Here is a 25,251-nt window from a genome sequence, read left to right as displayed (position 1 = left end):
GAGCCTCTTGCTTGAACAGCCAGCTCTGACCATGCAAATGTGGGTGCAGTGAAAGGGTAATGCAGTTCTAGAAGTTCTTCTCCCTTTTCATGCACCATCTGTCCCTTGGCTACCAAAGGCTGCCCAGTTATAAAGTATATATACTCTAAGCAAAACACGTTTTCCCTCCTGCTAATGGTTAAGGCTATCACTGAAGCTGGGTTACTGCTCCAGATTGGAGTTGTAAACCAGGAAAGATTTCCCAGGAGGCCTCTGGCAAGGATGGTATGGCAAGTATGGACTATCGTACAGACCACTAGGACAGCCAGATAGTTTGCTGGCCTAACACAGCTAAGATGTGATGCATTTTCTGTCTTTTCCCCCAGATGCTTACCTAAGGGAAGGGCTTGTTTAAAGAAACCACCTCTCGTATCTTCCTCATTTAGAGTGATGAATATTGTGATGTAACAGTGGCTATATCATTGGCTGGTTTACATTATCCTTTTTTGGATTTATATATAGCACAATATAGATTATTAAAGTATATCAGAAAGTGATCATGTATAATAGGCTGACTTTAAACCAGTGGCTGCACTGAAAAGCTTTGTATTCTAATGTCTCAAAACTTACAGTTTCCTGGCCTTTTGTAGATTGGCATCAATAAGCTGAAGGTATAAGTCCTTTTCCTCTTACTGAACCACTAAGCCAGCTAGTCTCTTGACCTTACTTGGATTTGCACCAGTGGCATACAGATAAAATGTTCTGAATTTCATTAATGATTCATTAAGCCAGCTACTTCATGACTTCAGCTGGATCTATACCAATGGCATACAGTTGAATAACTGTGTCCCACCGCTGATCCAGCTAGCCAACCTATTCAAAATAAAAAATAATAGAGTTAGGAAATTAAATTTCCCCCCAAAAAATCAGACCTGTCTGATAACAAAATTATAGCAATGATTTGGACACCTATTGTCCAATGAAACTGGACACCTTTTCAAAATATTTTTAAGTATCTTGCCCTGATAACTTTCAAAAAGTTTGTAAATCATCCTTGCCCGTAATCAACTGAACAAAATGATATCTTCCCTTAGTCTCATTAAACTCTCTGTTTTCTTCATCAAGATTTCTGTAGGTAACTAAACATTTCTTCCTGTACACTCAAACTATTTTACGTAAATGAGTCACTAAAATATGCCAGTCTACAGCATTCATGATAAAAGGAGAAAGTCTACTATGTCAGCCTGTAGACTTCATGGAATAAAATAGCTGGAAGAGAGAGCTTAATAAGAGAGCAGTGCTTTCTTAATGGACAGGTATTGATAATTACCAACTGGCATGCAAGGTAATGTAAAAATGTATTGGCTATTTCATGAGAGGTTACTAAGCTGAGTTATAATTTAGAACTGACATGACCAGAACAAAATGTGACTATCAGTTGTGTATTGACTTTGATGAGGAAATTTGTTATTCTCTGGACAGTCAACATGAACTCTGATATAGACTGGGACCATATTTTCTAGAATGGCTCCTTGTAGTAATAGGTTTGTTGACACACCATACATTCTTCTCTCTGCTTATTCTGATGAAAACCTGACTGCAGAAAGTCACGCTGTTTACAACCTTCTCTTGAGCTATTACAGACTGCCATTATATTAACAATCTAGTTTACAAGGACTTTTATACCAAAGCAGAAAACCCATCATAGAGAATTGAGCTTCTCCTTGACTCAATCTTTTAAAATATTTGTAAACTTATATTATTTCATTACATTCATACAATCCTTTACTATATTCTGTACAAGAAAACCCACACAAATCCCGCTGCTGGGCACTTACAAGTCAGGAAATACTAAAGCTAATGTTGCCAGTGAAATTTTAATTCTGCCCCTCCTTACCATCCACAAGAGCAACAAATCAACAAGCTACAGAGGACATTGTGAGATGGTCTGAATAAACAATACTGTTTTTAATGTAGGGTGTGAGAATCCTCTGCAGGTAGCTACAAAATGTCAAGTTACTTGCCTGTATTTCAGATAATTTCAGATATGTTAAAGAAAAAAATCTCTTTGCTTTGTCTACAGCAGAATATTCAACACTTAGCGACTGAACCCATGAGGGAACAGCAGCATGAGCACCAGTGATGCAGTATATCTTCAGTAACCATGCTGTTTTGGGTTCAGGCTTACACCCACCCACATATGTTGTATTATACCATTGCATAACCAGTGATCTCTGGAGCCTGATTTCTCAGTCGCTATGGCTGCAAACACTACAATTGCTCTGCCAATATAAAAATACTGGTATCATATGCTGATGCACCATCCCACCAAAGTGCTACTAGTGTGACTTTCCCCAGTACATATGATATTTCTTCAGGCCTTTGTTTTTGCACTAGTAATCCATCTAAGAAAATTATAAGCCAAAGAGGAAACTCCTGGAATGATTCATTAATGTCTATGCAAATTACAAATGCTTTCAATAATTGCTTGTTAGTACATGGTCAAAAGAGGAATAATCCACTGTCTGCTATCTGCTATTTCCAAGGCAGTATTGAAATCGTACTAGGAATATCTGAAAATATAAAAATAAGCTAGAGTCAGAGGGCTTGAACTTTGACCATGGGTTATCATTTGCAGTTGATTATGCTACTGTTAAATGTGGAAGACACCTCTCTGCCTATGTGTTTGTGGAAAATGATTAGGAATATTTGCTTCCAGGCAGTTTCCCAGATCATATACTGGAAAGTATGCTAAAGATATAGCGTTGCTTTGTGTAACCAAAGTTCTAAATCTCTGAATTGCTAGAATCAAGAGGATGGAGGATGTCTTCTTTCATGGCATCAACCTGTTCTTGAGTATCCCCTGAATACAGCCTGGTCAAACAGAATGGTGAAAACATCATGATAGGGAAAGCTTCAAAGAGTGGTCTCTTTAAGCATATGTGTTATGCTTTGATTTATCTAATATACACATACATTTTCTGAATATTTCTAAATCACATTTATTAATTCAGCAGGATGTCTACTTCTTACTGGTTAAATGTAAATCTCATCTTAATGAGTCAGTATGTAAGTATTATTACTACAGTTATACCATTAATATAAATTATTACACCATTAATATCATAATATAACCTGCATTTCATTACCAACCCAGACAGTTCCATCAAGCAATCTTAATGTTCTAACCTAACAGAAATATCATGTACCTACAATAGCTACAATTCAGTTCGTTTAGGCTAAGCAAACTCTTCTTGTTTATATTTTGTCTACTAATATTTCTGCAAAGGTTAAAATAATCTCAACACTGTAGGACCAACTCAGACCAAGGGAAACTTTATGGGATGTGACAGGATGGGAAGGGGCCATTAAGGATTGCAAAAACACCCTGCTGACCCCTAGGGACTTTGGAGTTGTTATAAAATGGAGGCTTTTTGGATCCCTCTGTATTTTGTGCTATCCTTTGTTAAAATCCTTGCTATCTATCTTTTTCCATTATTAGAGAGCTGAAGAACTTATTAGAGAACTGTTAACTCAGTGTAATCAGAAGACTAAAACTTCTTTGGATTCTGGAGATGAAAAGCAACTTCGCTATGAGGTCAAATGACGTGAAAAGAGTGAATGTATCTAGAAAGAGTGATTGATCAATAGTTTCATGAATGGTTTATGCCAACCTATAACTGCATTTTTGCTGAAAGGAGAAATCCTGCCCTCGTCTTGTCTCTTAATATATTTTGCTACCTGCTCCCTAGTGCTGGCACCAGTGCTTGCATGGCAATGCAATCGTCTGGATGAAGGAGCTGCTCCGGATAAAAAATATCACTATAAAAAGGATTGGTCTTCAGTGGCAGCATAGACTTATGTCATATTAAGCTGATGATGAAAATAGATTTGGAGAGACTAGGATTCACAAGGTGAATCCCATAAGCTTGGTGATCTGACAAAAAAGTTGGGGTTTTTGGTGGATTAATTTCCTGTTGGATCAGAGAACTGAGCTGACTCCCCCTGTGGCTGCCTCACTCCTCCCAGTGTTGTGAGTCACAGGACTGGAGGCAGGAAGGACCAGAGCCAACTCTTTGCCAGCAACCCAGAGGTACCCCTGTTGAGGTGTAACATGAAATTGCATCCTGAGAAGAGAGTGCCGCAGGGTGCCAAATGGCAGCTAAACCGCATGGGTTTCACAATAAATGCAGAAGCCTCTGTGTGCAGCCAGGGGAGCCTTGCGGGACCGGGGACGGCAGGAGGTCTTGTGGCGACTGCTGGCTGGGCGATGGCACAGGTGGTGATGGGCAGTGAACAGTGCTGGCACTGCAGCGGGCTGGGTGAAGTGGCCCTTTGGAAACAGCTAATGGGGAGAACCACCTTTGCATGCATGCCACATGTTTTCAGTGCGGGGCTTCTGAACTCAAGCCCTAATACCCCCTTGCAGAAGTGTATCTTCCCGCCAGGGGTCCCTAAGAAAAGCTTAGGCTTTTTAGGCCCCCCTTATGAAAGATGGAGGGGCAGACCGAACATTTTGAACTTTTTCAGACAGTCGGGAGCATAAGCTCACGGAAGAGACGGTGCTGCTGCGCTTTTAGGAAACAGGGCCCATGATTAATGCCAAACCGAGCCCGCAGCTCACTGACAGGAGACCGGTCTGCGGTGGCTCACCGGCCCTCAGGGATGTCGGCGCTGCGGGAGCGCGGCAGTTCCCGGGCCGGGCCGGGCCGGGCAAACGGGCTGTTTTATCACTGGCCCGGCGGCCAGCGGGGCAGCCCCGGCGCGGCTAAAGCGCTGCGCCTCGGCCCAGCGCGGCGCCCCGGTGCTGCAGGGCGGCTCCGCCCCCCCGCCCCTCGGGGCATGCTCCAGGCGTCACGCGCGCCCGCCGATAGACGGCGCGGCGCCGGGCCCGGCGCTCTCGGCACTAGATTGGTGCTGCCTGGGCCGCGCGCAGCACGCTTGTCTCGCGCTCACTGGCTCGCTCGCTCGCCCGCCGCGCGGCGCCGCGTCCTCTCCCCCTCCGCGCCGTTATAACCGCCTTCCCAGGCGCGCGCTCGCCCCTCCCCTTTGCGGGCTGGCCCCGCCCCTCCCGTCATGGCCCCGCCCCCGCCCCTGTCCTGCCCCTCCCCCCCTGCGCTCGTCGCTCTCGCGCTCCTGCCCCCCTCCCCCCGCTCGCCTCCCTGTCAGTGCGGTGCTGCGCTGGGAAACATGGCGTCGGAGGGGATGATTTTAACGAACCACGACCACCAAATCCGCGTCGGGGTCCTCACAGGTAACGGCCGCGGCCGGGAGCGGGCTGGGGAGAGGTGGGGCGAGGCGGGAGGCGGCCGCGGGTCGGTGCGCGCCGTCAGGCCGCCCCGCGGCTTGCCCCGGCGGCCGTCCGCTGTGGCGCCGCCGCCGCCGCGCAGGGAGCAGCCGCTCGGCCGCGCGTGCGGAGCGGAGGCTTGGGCCGGGGCCGGGGCCGGGGCGCTCCGGCCGCCCGCGCCGCGGCCGGGAGCATGTGCGCGAGGCCGGGCGGCGTTGGGCGCCGCCGCCGCAGGCGGGCGAGCGGGCGGCTCGGCGCTGCAGCCCGGGGACTGGCCCGGCAAGAAGCCGCCGGGAGGGGAAGGAGCGCGGCGGGGGGCGGCTGTCGGGGACGGGGCATCCAGAGGCGGCCGGGCTTCCGCCAAACGTGGCGGAGCTGCGAGTGCGAAGGTGTTCGGGAAGAAAGCCCGTGACCGGCGGCGGGAGCGGGGCCTGCCATCCCCAGGCGGCGGCGGGAGGCCGCCTGAAGCTGCCTGCCCCGCGGGATGCCTTTGAGTGTGACACGCTCCGCCCCGGAGACACCTTTGGGATGACTCCTTCCCCTCCCCTTCTTGTCCTTTACTTTCAGGAGGGGATTCACGCGTGTGTGTGGATTTTGTTGGGGGGGGGGGGAGGAGGGCATATATGATGCTACTGCTCATAGCGCATGGATGATCCTTTAATAAACCCATGGCACATGACATGCGATTGTTGCAAAGAATGGTTCCCAGGGCCATAGTCAGTATGTGCGTTGCAGGCGTCGGGGTTTCTTCGGCTTTTGGGAGGCTGTGGGGTTATTCCGATGTGTCGTGGAGATTGGCACTCCAGCATAAGCGAGGTACGCCCAAAAATGAAGCCTCGAGGGATTCGAGTGCTTAAGAGGCATAAATAGATATTATGGCGAAGGGTGAGAGATTCCAGTGAAATCTTTGCACGTCAAGCTCAGCGGCTTTTATCAGGAGCCCGGGAAGACGCTGATTTTAACGGAAAACAGCGTTGTGAGCACATTTAGTAGTCGGAAGGTGTTCGGAGTGAAAGGGGATACATTCCCTGGGGAGGGAGCGTGGAGTTAATCTGGAAGTTACCTATTAAACACCGTGATGGCTAGCCGGGTCACCCCCGTCTCTTTGGGAGCGGGTCCGCGATTCCCTGCGCTCGCGCTGTGGCAGCTCTTGCCCGTCCGTGGCGGCTCGGCTCGGCCGCGCCGCGGGGGAGGGGAGGAGATGGGGGGAGGGGGGGGGAGCGCGAGCGCGCGGCGGCGCGGGAAGCTCCCGGGCGCGGCGTGCGCTGTTCCGCTGCTTGGTGCTGAACCGCCGGCGCGGCCGCCGCCGGGAGCAGGAGGAGGCTCCAGCTGGGACGGGAGCTCAGCCCTTTCTGCAGAGCGTTTCACTGCGAGATTATCGTCACGATAAACCTCTAGAAAACAACGGTGTAGCAGAAATGTAAATCCGTAGCGTTACTTTCAAATGACAGGCAGTCATATTCTTGATAAAGGCAGAGCAGGTTTGACAAGGTGTGAAAGTCAGATTGGAAGAGTTTGTACCTTTTGTTCCTGAAAGCTAGGACATGCATGCAATTGCATATTATAAAAGTTAAAGTGATGAGGAGGTGTCTGCTAACAGAAGACTCTGCATATTTTTTACGACTGTCTGTCTTGGGTTATTATTCTCTGTTGATCAGCAAGTTGTAAAAATTTTTACTTGTACATGTTTCCAGAATGCAGATATATGTGGTGTTACAATCATTTAAACAAAGCCTGAGTTCCACAGTGGATTCAGATAATCATTCAGAATATGTAGGTTTATATTTTGTACTATAAATCCTGTTTGAACACTGTTAAACACTTACACCTTTGTATCATAGATTGTAATTCCATTGACAAGTGTGGGGCTTTTTTTTTTAAAAAGGAGAAACAGAAGACTTGAACCAACAGAGTGTTAGCCCTTTTTCCCTTAATGCCATAGTTTTCATTTACAAGCTGAAAAATTATGCAAAGAATTTCCCCCCCCCCCGTTATGATAGGGGACACTTAGGTGTCTAACAGTTTCAGTAGCCCCTTTTTGTCTAACCAGTGTATGCTCATAGGCATGAAATCAATTTTATATGAATGTGTTACTTAAAAATAATGTCTTTGGTCAAACTTCATTGTTTTCTGCCTGGCTGTTCCTTTAGCCCCTGAAAGAGAATATTTGCACTTTGAGGGTTTTGACTCCCTAGTTGTTTCTCTAGTGTTTCCAGCTGTGGAAAGACAGTAAACTTAGAGTTCAGTCTTCTGAATTGTTCTCATAAAAATGAATTAATAATTGCTTCTTGGCTAATTTATGAAAGAATAAGTGTAGAAAGAGGAAGGTTTGGTATAAGCGCTATTTTTTTTGATTTAGTCATTTGGACTAGTTCAGTGATCAGAAATTAGATAATTAATATAACATTTTTTCTTTATCTTTTGTAATTAAGATCATAGCCATATATTTGTTTTGTTATCAATTAATGCATGTGGGCTTGTCATCATAGGCATATACATTTATATTCTTATCAGACCTGGTATACTCAGTTTAGAAAATATTGGTAGTATTCACTTTATGGTAGTATTCAGATGGAATTTAAATTTACAGTAGAATTAACTCCTTTTAATTAATTTGGAATGAAAGTAAGTTGTATGTTCATTTTTTTAATGAGGTTATTAATAAATTATATGGGGGGTTGTTAGCTTTGTCTGTTGTCAAGACTGAGGATGGCTCTAGAGTATGTTCATATGGAATTATTCTCCTTTCTCTCTTCTTCCCTGCCTTCCCACCCAAACCTTTCATGTTTGGGAAATCTTTTACAGGATGCTTGTTAATCATTTACCATTGGTGTCAGGATATTGAACCTGGATCAGTAAGTGCAAAGTTTTGTAATAGTGCAATTGGCTAGAAAAGGAAAGAAAATGTGTGCGGTGCCCAGAGATGGATCAATATTGGGCCATCCTTCACTGATGTTGACATTGGTAGAAGTCATAATCTGTGACCTTTCTTTTTAGGTGAGGGACTAAGTGGGTCTAGAGACTTTTGTCAAATAGCATTTGAGCTTTTGAGATCAGTTTTGAGAACGGTAGTAGTTAAAGAAGCAAAATTTACCACCACTCTTGCTGCTGTTACCATTTCCTATGATCCTTAGACCATTTCATTTTGAGAAAAATCTTCTCTAGAACCATCCAGAGAGACCTAAATGGTATTGCCGTCTCCACTGGCCTAATGGAAAGAGACTGGTCTGGCTCTTCTTCTGTTTTGTGCTTTTTCTTCTCCAGCCCCATTTTCTTCTTTCTTTACCTCTTTTCTTGTGTTCTGTTCATGTTTTGTTACACTGAAGTGTCAGTGACCAGAGGATGGTTAGAATCAAGGTTTTTTCAGCATATTCCTGATATAAATTTGTCAAATCTTGGACTGGCTAATAAAATGTTATTCTGTGTTTGTCTTCTCTTGAAGTAGGTCTGCAAGAGTCATCACCAGACACAAACAGCATTTTCTGTCTTTGCTTCTTTTTTTGTATTGTTTTTATTTGTTTTACAAAAAACAATCTCAGACTCCTTTTCTTTTTCAGCACAGTTTTACTATCTTTAGCATTGTTTTAAAGTTGGTAAAACAGCTTTTCCTTCATGAAACTTTTTACAGTTTAAGGGACTAAGAGGTTTTGGCAAAATGCAGCCCTTCACTAATGATTTATTTTTCAGGTACCTTATTCTTCCTTTTTTCCTCTGCCTTTAAGTAAAGATTGAAACCTTTTGAATGACAGTTACTGCTATGGGACTATGCAACAAAGCAGACAGAGATTTCTGAATGCCAAAGCTCAGACCTTGTTTGACTTCAGATCTCTTAGTATTGTAATGTGAAAGATTGCATCAACATCTTTAGGTGCGCAAGCCTGTTTAGTCCGTCAAGATAACACAATACGTGTACATTGTACCTGAATTTATTACTTTGAAGCAAGCATTCTTCTCACATAGTCTTAGTGCTGTCTACTTGAGAACTCATTCCAAACAAGAAGATTATCTAAGCAGGTCTGAAGTTCACTGATGTAAATGTTTTGTAAAAATCTTCTTGAAAAAACATGGGTAACAAAATATTTAGGATATCATTATTGGTTGGTCAGTCTATTTAGAAACAAGTATGTGGTTGGTTCTCAGACTAAAAATTAATTTGCCCCTCTTTTGCTCTATGAGTAGCTTCTCACAACTTCCCTCTAAGACTCTTCGCTTAAAGCATGCCATTTGCAAGATACTTTCTCAGTGGTAATGTTATTCACAGTCCAGAAATGCATTAGAAATTATGGTAAACTTTCTCACAGAGGTATAGGTGGGAGGGTAAGGACTGGCCTTAAGTTTGTGAGGACTTATTGTCAAATTACCTTGGTTGTCTAAATTGGTCTCTCAAAAACTATGTCTTAGGGGGCACTCATCTTTGAAACATGGATTCAAGTCAGTAGCTGTTCTTAGGAGCCTCAGTTTTCTTTCAGAAGCTTAGTTAGGCAAGTCAATTGTAGAAATACAGAGATAACGTACTTCCATTAAGAGTAGAACGTTCCAAAGTGTGAGCAACATTCGTTTTCACCTTTCCTAAGTGTAAAGTTGTCATAATCTTGAGTTTATCCATAGTAACTGAGAGATCTCCCTCTCTGCCATTTATAGCACTAAGTCTTCACAAAAACATTTTTCTGATTTTTGATATGGTTATGATGATGAACATTTATCTTTATTCATTGTGATCCATACCATTGTCCATTTTCCTTTTTATAAGTTGATAGGGCTGAATCCTTTTGTGTAGTTAAAGAGGAAGAAAGTCCCAGATATATTTTTTTGTTTTGTTTTTTAAAATGCAGTGTGGAAAAAATGGGTGACTGGAATCTCTTGGGTAAAGCGGACTCTTTTACTTATGGTTTATTTTGCTTGTTATGATGCTGTTTTTTTGGACTGGAAGAAGTGAAGTCACTAAAGTTAAAAAATATATAAAGCAAGAGGTTATTTCCCTATTATACATATATATATTTTTTTAGTGAATATTTACTTTTGTAGGCAAGTCCATTAGTTTGAGGGTTTATTTATCCCTCCAGAGTAGGGGGGAGAAGTCATGTCTAGTCAGTGTTTCTTGATTTGAATTTCACTTACCCAAATACATAGTTGAAAGACTCCCATCTTCCCCCAAACACGTCTGTAGTTCATATTTGACAGTACAGAGCTTATCCAAAGCATTATTATTTCATTTACTTTCCTGGGTTTATATTTGTTCCCTTTTCAGTAAAGCAAAAAAACTTAGTTTCTGTGTGTACTTACCTTAAAAATTGGTGCTGTTTTTCAGGTGTGGACTTTATGAAAACTTAGTTCTGGGACAACTTTGAATTGGTATGCTGATCTCTTTAACTGAGTGATAGCAGAATATGTGATCATCAGTCCATACTTAGGAGTGTCTGGCATACAAAAGCCTGATAGACAGGTACAGAGTGTCTCAGCCTTAATGTTGATTTAGCCTTCTTTTTTTTCTTTTGTCTTTTTAAGTAAGAGAGTACTGCATCTTTTGTTGAAAGGTGTTTTTATATCATATTAGCATTTCAGCCATAACTTTTCTAACATTGCTTCAAATGACCTTAGAAATAAATTTAAAAAAATGTTTAAATCTGAGAATATCTATATTGAAATTTATGAAATGGTGAAAAAGTTCTTTGCTTCTGTATTTGGATGTTTAGTAAGGAGTGTTTTTCTTCACGAACATAACTTGTTTAGTTGTACCTGATTAGGCATTGCCAATTCTTCTTAAAGGGTTATGCCCTTCTGTACCCTATGCCCTTCCATTTAAACTTGCTTCAGATGTGGCCACTTGTTAGGAGAGTACTGTGAATTGGAAGCACATTTGTGTGCGCACAAGTAGGCATCTGAATGTGGCCTTTTCCTGAAAATGTGGCCACTACCTCTCAGTCCTGGCAGTCTGGCTGCTGGCAGCCACCTGATGTGCCGGAGGTGCACTCCTGGGAGTTCAGAGTCAGCAGAACATATCCTGCGTAGGACATGGGTAAGCTGGCTACCATCCATACTTTTACTTCTGTCTGGAAACTACTGATGTTACTGCAGAGAGGAGAACATGCAAGCCAACTTCTTTCAACCTGTGTAAATAATGGTTCTTCTTGTTTGTTCTACCAAACCATCCTCGCAGAAGGAGAGAAGAAAAGGAGCAAAATAGGTTAAAGAGAGCAATAGTGAGCAGACAAGTGAGAATATGCAGTTTTAATGTAAGTTTTTATAAAGTTCTGTGACTTTGCTAGCATTTAAGAGCAGCATTTGCTGATATTTTGTATTTTTCGTGAATGACTTCTCAAATGAAAACACCTCTTTTGAGAAAAGAGTTGTATGCACGTAGATTTCTTGCATATGAAATAATGAATAGTCCTGTTTGCAAAAGGAACTTTCTATCAATGTTTATTTGTCCCCTTCTCCTCTGTATTTTTTCAAGCATTGTTTTCCTTTTTATCTCTCATCTGCTGCCCGTTTACCTCTCTCCATTTATCTTTTTTATGTCATTCCTTCTTAATGCCACATGATCTGGATCAGCTGATTCACACATATACTTTAAATACTTTAAAAGCTTGTTTAACAAACAAAAGTTTGTTGTGAAGTGCTTTTGTGAAGTGGAAGTGAAGATTTTCTCTTTGCTTTTTTTCTGTCATTCAAGCTGAAAAAATTATTTTGACTATATGGAGAAATATTTTTTCTTATTCAAATGATAGAAACAGTTTTGCTGAAAGGTTTTTGGGAAGTTGTTAATTTTTTAGATGAGCAAGCATAGTTTTTGTTGTCTGTGATTTATGAGATTGATACTGTGGAACTAGAGGACATGGTAACTAAAAATGAGAGCAAATTTTAGTTCTTGTTAGCTCTAGATGTTTGGATTAAATAAATCATTTGCATTCTCTTTCTACATGTAGATACAGTTGTGCAGCTCTTTATCTGTTGTATTGAAATGGTCTTACATAGGTACAGTCTCTCTTACGGCAGAATATTTCTTGAAAGTTTAGCAGAATCTCGGAAGAAGCTGTTCTTGGAGAATAGAAAATAAATAGACAGTTGTATGGGAAATGAGAAGGCAGCAGACTTTTGTATTTGGGATTTTTTATATAATAAAAGAGCATAACTTTTTAGTTTTTCTTTTAATCATAAAAACAATTGAGAATAGGAAGTCGAAGTTTACAGGAAATAGCAATGGCATTAAAAAAGTGCTTGGAAAAACTGTCTTAGGTAGTTATCTTAGAAATTCTCATTCTGCAAGAGAGAGATGTGTATGCAATGTGTTTTGTTTACTTGTTTTGTTTTCTTATTAATTTAACAAGGCTTATTTTATGCCTTAGCTGTCAAGTGGAAAAAAATTAGTACAAAGCCCTAAGAATCATGTTCTTCTATGTACATTTTGCAAAATCCTGCAAAACAGGGCTCCATCCTACCATTACAAGGTGGGTGAATGGTATTTTGTAAGGAATGCAATGCATTGCCTGTTCCTAGTAGTAGGAGATAAATGGTAAAACTTCCACTGGCTGACTTTAGTGATTTAGTGAATAGCTATGTGTTACAAAATCTATTTTTGAGCAGGAAAGTGTTTTTTGATGTATGCCAAGACCTGGAACAACTGACTCAGTGTCAATTTATCTCCGTATTGAAGTTAGTTACCTAGAACAGCAATCTTTAGTATTTGTAATGTGTTATATTTAATATTGTTATGTACTTAACAAACAAATTATATTAGTAGACCAATATAGTAATATATTGACTATTAAGTGCTGTATACTTATTTAAGACTGCAACTGTAGAAATATTTGTTTCTTAAAGATGCATTTTTTCCAATTCTAATTAAATTGTATCGCTTAATTATATAGTAGAGCAAAGAAGCAGAATGCATGTGGACCTTGAACTCTAATATATTTTGGGCTTTTGAGTACTTAATGTTTGTTCTTGGGATTCTTATACATTTTCTTTGTTGTACTGTATATTGCAGGGAAGTTAAATTCTATGTGGAAATATTTTCACTTGAAAAATTTGTCTTGTATTTATTTTGACAATTGAATAATATGAGTTAATCAAATGAATGAACCAAATAGTGGATAAAAAGCCAAGGCATGTAAAACTGTAATGCACCATTTCAAGGTGATTCAATGAAATGTTTGTATATTAATATATGTAGAACTCTCATGAAGGATGTCTGTTTTCAAGGTTTTTATAAAATGCAGATAACATACTGCACATGCTTTATCTTGTTCAATATCTGTGGAAAGTGGCATCTTGTTTTGAAACTTGACAGTTTAACTGCAAAGAGGAAGGAGGACAGTTGAATAATAAAACATTTCTTTCTCAGTATAATTTGCCAATAATATTGTCACATCAGGCAAACATATTAATTTACAATTAAATATTATCATGTGAAGACAAAATATTTTACTTAGTAGTAGGCAGTAATTTGTTGTCTAGGTGAGGATTTGTTGACTTCATATTGTACCATCTAAAATTACCTGGCCACTGATCTTGGTTCAGGCACTTGGTTATTACCCAGTGTAAATGCTTCATAAAAAGCACAGGAGGCCTATTTTGTGTTACACAGGAGGCCTGTTTTTGGTTCCTTTTCCGCTGATGAGTCTTTCTTATGTTCTGAATAAAAGACAATTGCAACTTATATTGGCAGTGTTAAAACCTAAACCTAGGAAGTGATAATCTTGGTACCCTATTTCCTCTATATTAAATGTGACTTTTGAAACCTCAGAGTGGGAAACTTAGGTATGTGGGTTTTTTGTTTTGTTTTTTTGTTTTGTTTTTTGAAACATATGTTGTGGGGGATTTAAATTCACACTGAAATCCTGAAGACCTGTAAACTTGCCCCACTCCTTGGACATTCTTGAGTTTTAAAAATACCAACTTGCAGAAATATGTCTAGGTTGTACAGTTCTGGTTGCTACCCTCTTTAGCAAAATCATTGTGGCTTTTATGATTATGGTTGTCCAGAGAAGTATAGTGTAGAAGAAGTAGCTATAGAAGTAGCAATCAGCATGATATGCAATTGCCAGAAGGGTGAGGGCTGCTCCTAGCCACTTCTTTTCTTGCCTGTTTGTTTGCAGACATCTTTGTCTGTGTTGTGACTTGTTTCTAGGTGGTGGTGTTTCTGAGGAACAGGAAGAGCACTGTAGCCTACCTAAATGATGGAAGGTATTTACTAGGAAGCAAGACTCTATTCAGAATCTTTCATTTTATGGGAAGCTGTATGGATGAAGAACAATATACATTCTGTGGAAATTAAAACAAATTGCTGAATAGTATCCTGATTCAGAAAGGAAGGATTCCTAGGATGCCTTGGTAAATGGCAGAGTAGGCAGAGATTGCCGTTAAACAAATAACATCCCCTTTTCTCCTTAGCAAGCTGCTAAGAAGCTGCTAGACCACTAATGAAGGGATTGATAGCAAGGCCTGGGATGAAATGTCACAAGTCTGTAAAGCCTTCATCCAGCAATTCTTGACGAGGCATTGAGATATCCGAGTATGACAATAGGTACCATTTTGGCAAACCAGTACACTTCTATTGTGCTATTTCTTATCCCTTCCTCAGTCAGGTTTCTTGGGGATGCAAAGACAGACCAGACATAAAAGAGAAGCTGCTGGTGTCAGGCAGCTATGTATCCTTCTCCGTAGTATTTTGCAGTTACTTGCAAATCAAATGTCTTAGGAAAGTCTGGGTGGCAGTATTTGTTTCTGGAAAAAGAAAAATTCCAGGCATTCAAAGAGATATTAAGTAGGTTCCCACTGACATGGTTCTTTCCTACACTGAACATTAGTGGTGTAACAGTGTAGAGAGGTGTGGAGCCCGAGGGTTACTATAGCCTCCCTTTCAGAATCTTTATCTCAGAGAAAAATTGGGAGAAAGGGGCAAGATGCCTAAAAGGAAGTATGTATCTGGAAAGAAAAAAAAACTATTGTTTCCAGAACAAGCAGAAAAAAAAAAAGAAAGATGAATAGGAATAGGAACTTCCCACTTCCTCTTTTTTAGCTTCATTTTTCCATTTTAGTTGTCTAAGCACTCCAGAGGAGACATTAAGGCCTAAAACAAGTAAGGTATCCTCAAAATCAGCTTCTTGGGGAAAAAATGACTCCTAGAATAAGTATACTGAGGAGGAATGTTTTGAAACATATCTTTAAAAGGTAGTCCAGGGACTAAGTGCTAAGTTATCTGTAGATAAACCTCAAAAAATGCCAGAGATGTTGGAAAAAAATGACAACAGATGCTAATTTGTGTAGCCCTGTCTGGTTAAAAATTCAGCACTGCTATTAAGCTCTGATTTCGTCCTTAAAAATACGAAAGTTAAGAGAATATATGAGGACAAATGGTATAGAAAGCTTTTTTGAAAGTTTCTGTAATCTCTGTCTTTTTCCTAGCATCATAATGTCTTGAATGAATTCCTTCTCAGATAATCATTCTCATGCTGTTCCTTTGTCTTGATAGTTGGATATAGTGTATCAGTGAAATGGAACTCCCTAGTCACCGGGTTTAGCTGAATCTGTACAACATAGATGTCAAAATGAAAGTAGTTCTACTTACTATAAAATATACTTGATGATGATTTTATGATCCCTTTTTAATGATCCCTTCAATTGAACAGACTGAAAAGTCTGTGTGGAATTTCCTTCCCTCCCAATCTCCCATTGGGAGAGATTCCAAATCATTCTGTATGTGCCAACATTTCTGTTTGCATTTATTTAGCAGAAAAAGGAAAAGAAGAAACCAAGAAGAGATACATGGAATAAACCAGAAGATGTAAGAGGCTGTTGAGATTTTTGAGATACATCCTCTGTCCTCTAGCTTTTTCAAGTAAATGTGCTGTCTGGCGTGCTTCTTTGGAGAGAAGGCAAGGCACAGGGCTATAAGAAGTTGGGAACAGTTATGTTAAAGATGTATACAATATAAGTTGAGGGTATTTAAACTACTACAGAATCTAATGGTATTGTCATCTTTTTTTTAGGAATACACTCTAGCCCACAGTAGGGAGCTAAGCTGTAAAACCTTAATGTCTACTCATACCAGTTAAATTCCAGTGGGGTAAGAATTAAAACTCTTATTAGGGTCTCCAGTGTTTGGGACCTTCTGATGTGAAACTCTCAGGCTTTTTTCACTAAGCATCAAAGATCAAAATGGAAGCTCTACAGTGCATGGTAAGAGCAACTGCTGAAAAATTTCTTATGATCATTGAACTTGAAGGATGCTCACTTGCCTGTTTTTATTTCTTTATTCTAAAGGAGATAGCTCTAGTTTATGCACAATGGTTTTGGTGCTTGACTTTTCTCTTTAGCTTGGCAATTGATCAAAGGTTATTAGTGAAAATACTAGTTGTCATTTCACCATTGTTTTTTCAGGAAAGGGTTCAAGTAGACTTTTTGAGTGCTCTGATGAACAGAACATCTTTCAGGAAAAGACATCTGAGGCAAATTTCTATATAGCATTAAACTGGGATATCATGGATTGTCCTTAATATTAGAAAAATCTCTTAATTTGTTGATAGTGTGTCTTATATCTGTTTGTTATGTGTAAGATGCTGTGAAGGCTCACCATATCAAAAGGGAGGTTTTAGGTGTGAAATGGTAAACCTTTTCAGCATTTTCTTCCCCAGCATCAACTTCTGATACTCTCACCAATAATTTTAGCAAGCATTCATGTTCAGAATATACTTAGCCTTCTTTGTTCTGCACTGAACAAGTACCTTCAGTTAAAAAGAGTCTTCCTATACTTGAGACTCTAGAAAGTAAATTTAACTGTGTGTATGAAAAATATGCAAACAAAAAACACTTTTAAATGAGTGGTTAGGATCTTATTAGCATCTAGAGAGTATCTGACAATTAGGGTACATTCAGGAGCTTCCTCTGTGTTTAAGATATTGTGAAAACATTAGCCCAGAACCATTTGAGGCAATAGCAAAATATATTTTTCAATTAATTCAAAGCATAAATTTAGACCTTAAACCCCTAGATGATAACATTTCAACTAGCAGTCATTTCAGTATCATAGAAAAATACAGGCAGATGCAGAAATTCTTTATACTAGGATAATAAAGTGCTCTCTCAATTCTGCAGCCATAAACACTTAAGTCTCCTGTTTAGTCCTCTATCTGCGTAGGTCTTTTAACTATAATTCAACAAGTTAAATTATCTTCTGTGTTTTCAGTCAATTTAAGCTAAGTCTATGTCAGCAAGTACTGCAGCCTAACAGCAGTTTTATAAAACAAAATGCTTAGGGCTGGTGATCCTACATCCACGCTATTTGTGGTTCATGGTGTTTTACATCACATTAGCTCCAGTCCCAGGGAGTGGACTCTGACTAATGGTTGGAGTGTGTTAGGTGCACTCTTAGAGTACATCTCATTTAGGTTTGTCCAAAATGAATTCCGCTGTTGTGCTTTGATGCTGCCCTGCAGTATGTTGATTGGGGACTATTGGGAGATACGCTTTTAAAGTGCACTCCTGAACCAAACTGAAATACTAATCTATAGGCACACCATTAGCTATTTTTTGCCTCAACAGTATTGTGTGTGCCTCTGACAATTCTTGTTGCATGCCAGAGAGGTCTTCCAGTGGGCAGCACTGAGGAGACATTCCTAACCATGGAGAGTGATACCAGACTATTTCTCCACACTTTGTGAGAGTGATGTGGGTGAGGGCATATCCTTTGGATACTCTGGAGAAAGGACCTGAAGTACCTGAAGAGGTGTGAGAAATGCCTTTTGTTAACAAGCCTTGACGTTTTCCTTCACTTAAACTAGACTGAAGTAAAATTCAGTATAAAATAAAGGTATTTATGGCAAATGTCCAAAATAAGCAACACACAAATTTTTATAAAAGGCATAGATGAAGAAATGATAGAGAAAGCACATTTACATTAATATTTAGTCTGAACAGCCACTCTGTGTATCCAGCTGAGTTGTCTATTAGCAAAATCTGTACCACAGTTTGTCAGGGATTTTGTCTTCCTGCATCCCCTACATCTCAAGCTGCATTATTCAGAGAGAATATTAGCCTGGTGCAGCATGCAGTCTTCTGTAACTGATCACCTCCTTAGAGCCTTATAGGACTCTGTCCAGGTTTAATCTTTTCCCCCATGAAAATTTACCCGTGGCTCTATCACCACTGCTGACTGTTCACTTCCCTGCTGCACTGTGCTGGCGTAACCTTTTGTATGGTTGTACAGTGAACCAGGCAGGGAGCTGAAACAGCTGAAACTTAACCTAGCAAAAAGATGTTCCAGCTGAATCAACTGTGTGATCTAGTTCAGCACAGAACTATGCAAATACTTCTGCTCAACTAGGTGAATGATGAGCAAGGCTGGCTATTTTTTAAATTGCTATTCTTTACTAATTTTCCTTCCTCTTTCCTCCTCCAAGTGTATTTATTTCTGTGGAGTTACATGATATTATTTAACTTATCTAACAGCTGACTTGTGGGAAGAGCATGGTTCTGCTTTTCTCTTGCCCCTGTTTGTAGCTGCACTCTCGCAAACTGGCTCTACTGTGCCAATTCTTACTGTGTGCAAAACCAGTTTAACTTGCTAACCCAACAGAAAACTTCTGTCTGTCTGTTTCTCTGTCTGTTAATTTTCTGGGATTAACTTTCTGCAGTCTGAATGAGTTGAATCAGCACCGTGTGGGATCCCCAGAGGGGCAGGATTGCCCAGCTAGGATGGTAGGGGGAGGGACAGGACTTTCCTCTTCTGGCCACAGCTCAAGCAGATCTAATCATGTGTTATTTTTGCATAGTTCACCCTGATTAATTCAGAAGATAGTCTTGACATTCTTTTAATTAACTTAAGTGTTGTCCCCTTTGTTGCAAGTATTGCTTTGTCAGGCCAGGTACCCTCTCAATGGCATTTGCTAGCCTGACCTGGTTGACAAGCAAAGACACTGCCTCCACTGAACAGCAAGCAGGAAAAAACATAGTTAAGGGAGGTAAGGATTTTCCTGTTATAGGAAAATATTTTGAGGAGGGGTAAGCCATTATATATTTTCCCCTTTTTGTATGTGAACTGTTTTTGATTCATGTAAACAGTAGCTAGGTGAACATGAAGGCTGTGCTAGACATTTGTGCTTAATGAAGAGCTAAGCATTTGAGAACTTGCATATGTTTGGGTAGCTAGGAAGGCTGAATATTAGAGTTCTGCAGTATTAAAACTGGGAAAAGGCAAACACTACCTTAAGGATTCACAGACAAATAGGAAGATTGGGTCTCTGCTTTTTTAATATATTAATCCTTAATAGTCAAAAACCTCTGGCAATTATTTTCTATAAATTGCTATCTTGGCTAGAGGATGCCTAACAAAGAGACCTAATTTGAAGACTAAGTAAAACAGTGACATCCTCTCTAATTTACTGATTAACTTTATTTCTGCTGTTAGAGATGTAGAAAGCTCCAGTGCTTGGATGTCAGTGTGAATACTGGACACATGTATTTCAAACTGTATCCCTTTGCCTGAAGTGGCACTTGCATTTAGGATTATGGTGCAAGCAAAAGTGTGAGTTTCTGTAAATGTAACAAACATCTATCATTTTCCCAGGACGGAAATGGTGCTAGGAATTTGTGCACAAGAAAATGTTCTGTATATGCAGTGAAAACTTTCTTTCTTTTGAAGTATGCTAGGGGAGAGAAAATATGTGTGTGTTTACACATGTTTTATACACATATGCGCACAAGCACACACAAGCACGCATACACATATATTACCCATTCCTGCCAGATCTCATTTGTCATCTACTCAAAAGACTACAGATCTTTCAATCTATCATGTTACTGACATTAGGTATAGTTTTTCTAAACATATCTTTATCAGTCAAATTAGCTAATATGCTAACTTTGAGGATGCTAACCTGACACATGCTAAATAGTAGTTGACATGCTGTTGACTTGTTTTTCTTTTTTTGGGGGGGGGGAGAGGGGACACCTTTCTGTACACTAACTATTTGACATCTGCCTGCAAGATAATTTTCTAATTTCACTTTTGTCCTGCATACCTTCTTCATTGCTGACCTGAACAGAATCATTGTCTTTCTCTTGAATGGACTGTTACTATGTGATGGAGGTAACTGGAACAACCAGTCACAGGCAGCAGCTGGTTGGGTAAGTTAGGCTTTGGGATTCTTGATATTCCCTTAAAAAGGGGGAGAGAATGGGCTGAGGTAAGGTGGATGGATAGTTTAGTTGTATAATTGTGGTCAGTGGATCCTGTGTATTCATTTAAGGCCTTATTTTACTTAAAATCAGAAACCTGCAGGACCACGCATTTGTCAAATATTATACATTTCCGTGGTCTCCATGGCTACTAATTATGTACTGACCATGTTTTTTGTGTTCAAATATAGTGTTTGGAGATGAAGCTAGCTAGCTAAATTGTGTTTTATGAGTTGCAATGTAAGTGGCATCTTCAGCATTAAGTTAAATTTATAGTGGAAGTAAAGAGGAAATGTGGTTTAAGATAGTAGAAAATGCTGAAATACTGTAGTCATGTAAAAAGCAATCCTAACATTAAAGGAACACTCCTTCTAGAAGGACAATTTAAAGATGAATAATAAAAATAGAATTTTGAGGGAACTGGGAGAAAAAGAAAATATATAGGAGACTGTTGATAGTGACATTATATAAATGCAAAAGCATATAGTAAAGTATAGCTTCTAGTGAAGAATGTAGAGACGGAGGTTATACAAATGAGGCATAAAAGATGTGATTGGAAAGCAGGCTAGCTAAACAGGGGAAAAGATTTGTGTGCTTAATGATTATGAATCCATAAGTGTCTTCAAGCACCCCATTCATTTGAAAAATTTAAGACATCACTTAACAAGGGCAAAATTAGAAAATTGTTTTTATAAAAAGAATTGAGAAATAAACTGAATATGGCAAAAGCTTGTAATCCTGGGTCTCTCCTTAAAAAAAAAAACAAAAAAAAACAAAAAAACCCCTTACTGAGCCTTATTCAAAAAGTTGTCAAATGCTAAATCCTTTAGCAATTCTTTGTGATAAATTCATCTCTTATTTTGTTTTAGGAATGGTGAAATTCATCCCACCTAGAGAAGTAGTCCTGTCCATGAGCTCTCTTGTATGCCAGCAAATGTGTTCATACAGCTATATGGTGAACCAGATTGGGAACTGATCCAGATGCAGATATTTTGCCAAGCTAGTTTTAAATCAATTTCTCTGGGTTTACTATGTGTAAATGTTTGTGCCCACACAGTGGAGATGGAAACAAGTTGCTGTAAGTAGAAAGAAGATACGACTGTTTCTTTTAGTAATGATGCATGAGAAAAATTCGTCTTTGGCCAAGGCAGTAGCTCCCATATTTTTAGGGAATAAACTGTTGTCGGGCCCTCAAAACTTGTATTATTACTGCAGTGCACTTTTGTTTAGTTGCTTCAGTTGGAAGAGTCAGAAGTTGTGATCTTGATCTAATTTGTCATAAAAGAGTACATCTCATAGCCTTGTGCACCACCCATAGTCCACTGATTGCGATTTGAGAATCAGTGGCTTGAGGCTACATACAGTGACCAAAAACTCAGTTGTCTTCCCTTCACATGATCATGCTCATAGAAGCATTTGTGTTTGCTTTTGAGATATTCCTCTTTCTTGGATAGTAAATGATTGTCTTCCTACTTTTCAAGTGATTGTGCTACTTCTGGTGATGCCCAGTTGATTTCTGCATCAGCTTCAATCTTACTAGTTTCTTTTCTTCTTTCAGGAGAACATTAGAATCCACTAATTTTCATGACTTTTCTTTATTAGCTTGTATTACATAACTATTGGTTATCTACCGAGATTTCAGAGTTTGGTTATGGCTGTACTACAGCTGATGTCAAGAGAAAAAGTTCTTAAAAGAAAAAAAAAGACTCCAAGATTTTCAGCAGGTCCTCTGTCCCTTCCCCTCATCCGCTTTAAGCAAAATACTTGAGCACACTGCTTTCTTAATGCTTGCAGGAGAATAAAGTATTAAATAATAAATTGGCTCTTCCTTTAATAATGATGGAAGATACAGAAGTAAGCTAACATTCCTTTGCTGTCATCTTCTTCTAGGTCTGACTTTTTATCTTTGCATTCAGTTTGAATTGTGCTGGCCAAATATTGAAAATGGCTTTTTTGCCATTTATATATTGAAATTACTTTTCAGATATTATTTCTTTTCTTGTGTAAGTCTAACTCTATGTGAACTAGACAAAGGCATACTTTCTGTGGGACTGACAGTAATATCTTTTGCCTGTAATTTGACAAGTTACACTGAAATCTTTCTTTTCTAAGTGTTACTTACTTTTTTGTTTTTGTTTCTGTTTTTTTTTCCTTTGGGTGTGTATCTTCATATAGAGTCTGAGCAAATATACCGTATATCTTACACAGATTGTTTTTGGTGTTAGGTGAAAAAGTCAACCTACTGGATACAACCACATTGAGGTAAATTGATAATGGAAAAAAGCTACTTTCCAGCTAAAATGAACCTCTCTACGTGCAGCCTGCACTGGTCTACTGTATCATCTTTAATTGACGTTGTAAATTCAAGTAGCACAGCCTCTCACACAGGAAAGCCCTTGCTTCTCAGAATGCAGTGTTCCATTTACTTTGGTCTCCTAAAGTGCCCCAGGATGGGACAGGAGTAATTTTCAGTTGTTGCTTTGTTAGAAGGCATAGCACTTGTTCTTTCTCCACTCTGTGTGTGCATATGTAGTGTGTGCACGCACATACATGAATGCATGTGTGTGGGTAGAAGTGCATACTTGCTAGTCTGATTGCTTCAGGATTTGAAGGAGGAGTCTGGACTCAAATATAATTTGAACCCTCCCTCACTTTTAAAAACTGAGATAGGTCCAAGTGCTTGTGTTTACCTCTGGGTAGTTTCATAGATATGAAACTGGATGCAGCTTTCTAATCCAGGTTCCAACCAAAGAAAATAAAATGAGCAGACAGCTATGGCACAAACTGAAAAGTCTGAAAGTACAGAGCTCCTGTGCTTATATCCAAGGCCTTAATACATTGTCCTTATAGTGGATTTTATACACCTCTACAAAATTGACTTGACAGCTGTCTGAAGATTCTGTGTGTGCTTTTGTATGTGTCCTTTCAGCTACCTGGGAATATGTATACCTGTGTAGCCTTGCCTAACTCGTCATTTTTATGGTATCTTCTGTTAGTCTTTCTCACGACTGTAGCTAAGCCTTAGCATCAGCCTGTTGTTAGCAAGCGATTCTTTAAAGCTCAGTGTTTCTCCTTTTTGATTCCCTGGATATCAGAGCAGCAATTTCCAACCTTGTAATAACTATCGCTTACTGCTGTGCCTTCTTCTCAGGTACCCTCTGCTGCCTTTCGGTGTGTGTGTTCCATTCCTTTCCCAGGCTTCCTCATACCAGGCTGCTGCTGCTTCTAGGAATGACAGTGCTGATATTTAGCTCAGTCTAACTCAGCGGGTTTTGTCAGGTTGGGCTCTGTGTTGTGCCCAATTTTTGATCTTCCTTTTAGAGAGGTGGAACAGTCTGCGTTGCCTTTGCATGGGGCCTTTTGCCAAACAAAACACCAGTAGGAAATTTAATAACTTGTTCCACTAATCTGTCTGCCCTGTTTGTTCATGAATAGAGGCATTTTATAAATCAGTGCCAGGGAAGGAATGTCTGAGCATTATTGCTGTGCCAGATTCTAATACACAACCTGTAGGATGAGGATTGACTTATAAGCATCTATTGTCTATTTATATTGCATATACATTGTTGGTTTTCCAACGGTTTTCCTAGAATTTGTGAATAGCATTGTAACTTCTCACACTTGTTAGCTTTTTATAAACACTTGGAGCCTTTGGAGATTCACCTCCCTTTCCTCCATTGGAATCATAAATGAAAATTCAGCCTCCATACTTTCAAAGAGTTTCTTGATAGGTTTGCGGGGGGAAAAAAAAGGCAGTATGCGTTTCAATTGTGTTAGTTCCATTTACGTTAATGTAATACATCTGAAATGTTCCTCTGGGTTGTAACATAACTATCTAATGTCCGCTACTGTGCATTGAAGATGCATCTTAAGATGCAGGCTGGATTTTTAACCATGTTAAGTGAATGTAATTGAAGAAAACCCTTTTACTGGCTTCCCACATGAGATCATTTGCGTAAGACCTTGGTTTAAAGATAGTGGGAAAGCACACAATACTACATAGCTTGTCACTGTTCAGTGATTTATTCTATATTGGATATAATTTCAGACATTGGATTACGACTGATAGCGTTGCTTGCTGTGTAAATCTGTATAAAGCTCATTCTGCCAGCTTATATCACTTTTGATTTATTCATTTTGCAGATTTCTTTTATGTTTGTAAATACTTTGCAGATCCTCAGGTATAAAGGAAATCCTGAAGCTTATATGCCAGGTAGGCCATATGCTAAAAAGATGCCTTTCAAAATCTTTGAGGACAAGAACTATTACTGTCCTAGTATGCGAGGTTCTCAGATAATTATATTAGCTTGGATTCTCTCTCGTAATTAGCTTTGGCTACTCCAGCGTGACTTTTAAAATATATGGCTTACTAGTCAAACATATTCATTGGTAATTTAACAGTTACTTTAAAGACCTATTGTAATGTAATGTATATATTAGAGAACCCTAGAGGCCACAGTCAATTGGAGTATTAAGTTAGGTGTCATATAAACACTTAATAAATGACAGTCCCTGCCTCAAAAGACTATAGGTTAATTTTAAAAAACAAAGTTTAGCAGTTGAGAGATGGTCTTAGACTGCACATAATAATTTTCTTTTACTTGACATTTTCTGTGTATTGAAAGAATGTTGTTTTATACTAAGTTTTTTTCATGTTAAGTAACCAGGATCAGCTGTCTTGAAAGCATTATGCATGTACAGCTTTGTTCTCAGTCTCATTCTCTTGGGTTGCTTAGAAGTTTTTAAATAGAATTCCTTAGTGTAGAATGTCTTAGCCAGATAGCTAAGAGTGTGTAGATTTAGTTTCT

At 39.7% G+C, this 25,251-nt stretch overlaps 1 protein-coding gene across 13 annotated transcripts in view; it reads left to right on the top strand.

Annotated features, from left to right (window-relative positions):
- The first annotated feature begins 5,118 nt into the window (after positions 1-5,118).
- Positions 5,119-25,251, top strand: part of GPHN (gephyrin) — a 339,571-nt gene continuing 319,438 nt past the window's right edge. For all 13 annotated transcript variants that reach the window (XM_067295581.1, XM_067295579.1, XM_067295576.1 and 10 more), the window contains exon 1: positions 5,119-5,233. In XM_067295581.1, coding sequence (XP_067151682.1) covers positions 5,170-5,233 — 64 coding nt within the window. In that variant the 5' untranslated portion in view covers positions 5,119-5,169. The remainder of the gene's footprint in view (positions 5,234-25,251) is intronic.

Source organism: Apteryx mantelli, chromosome 4 (assembly GCF_036417845.1).
Source record: "Apteryx mantelli isolate bAptMan1 chromosome 4, bAptMan1.hap1, whole genome shotgun sequence".
Classification (NCBI taxonomy): Eukaryota; Metazoa; Chordata; class Aves; order Apterygiformes; family Apterygidae; genus Apteryx; species Apteryx mantelli.
Note: the sequence above shows the minus strand (reverse complement) of the source record. Positions and strands in the feature narration are given on the sequence as shown.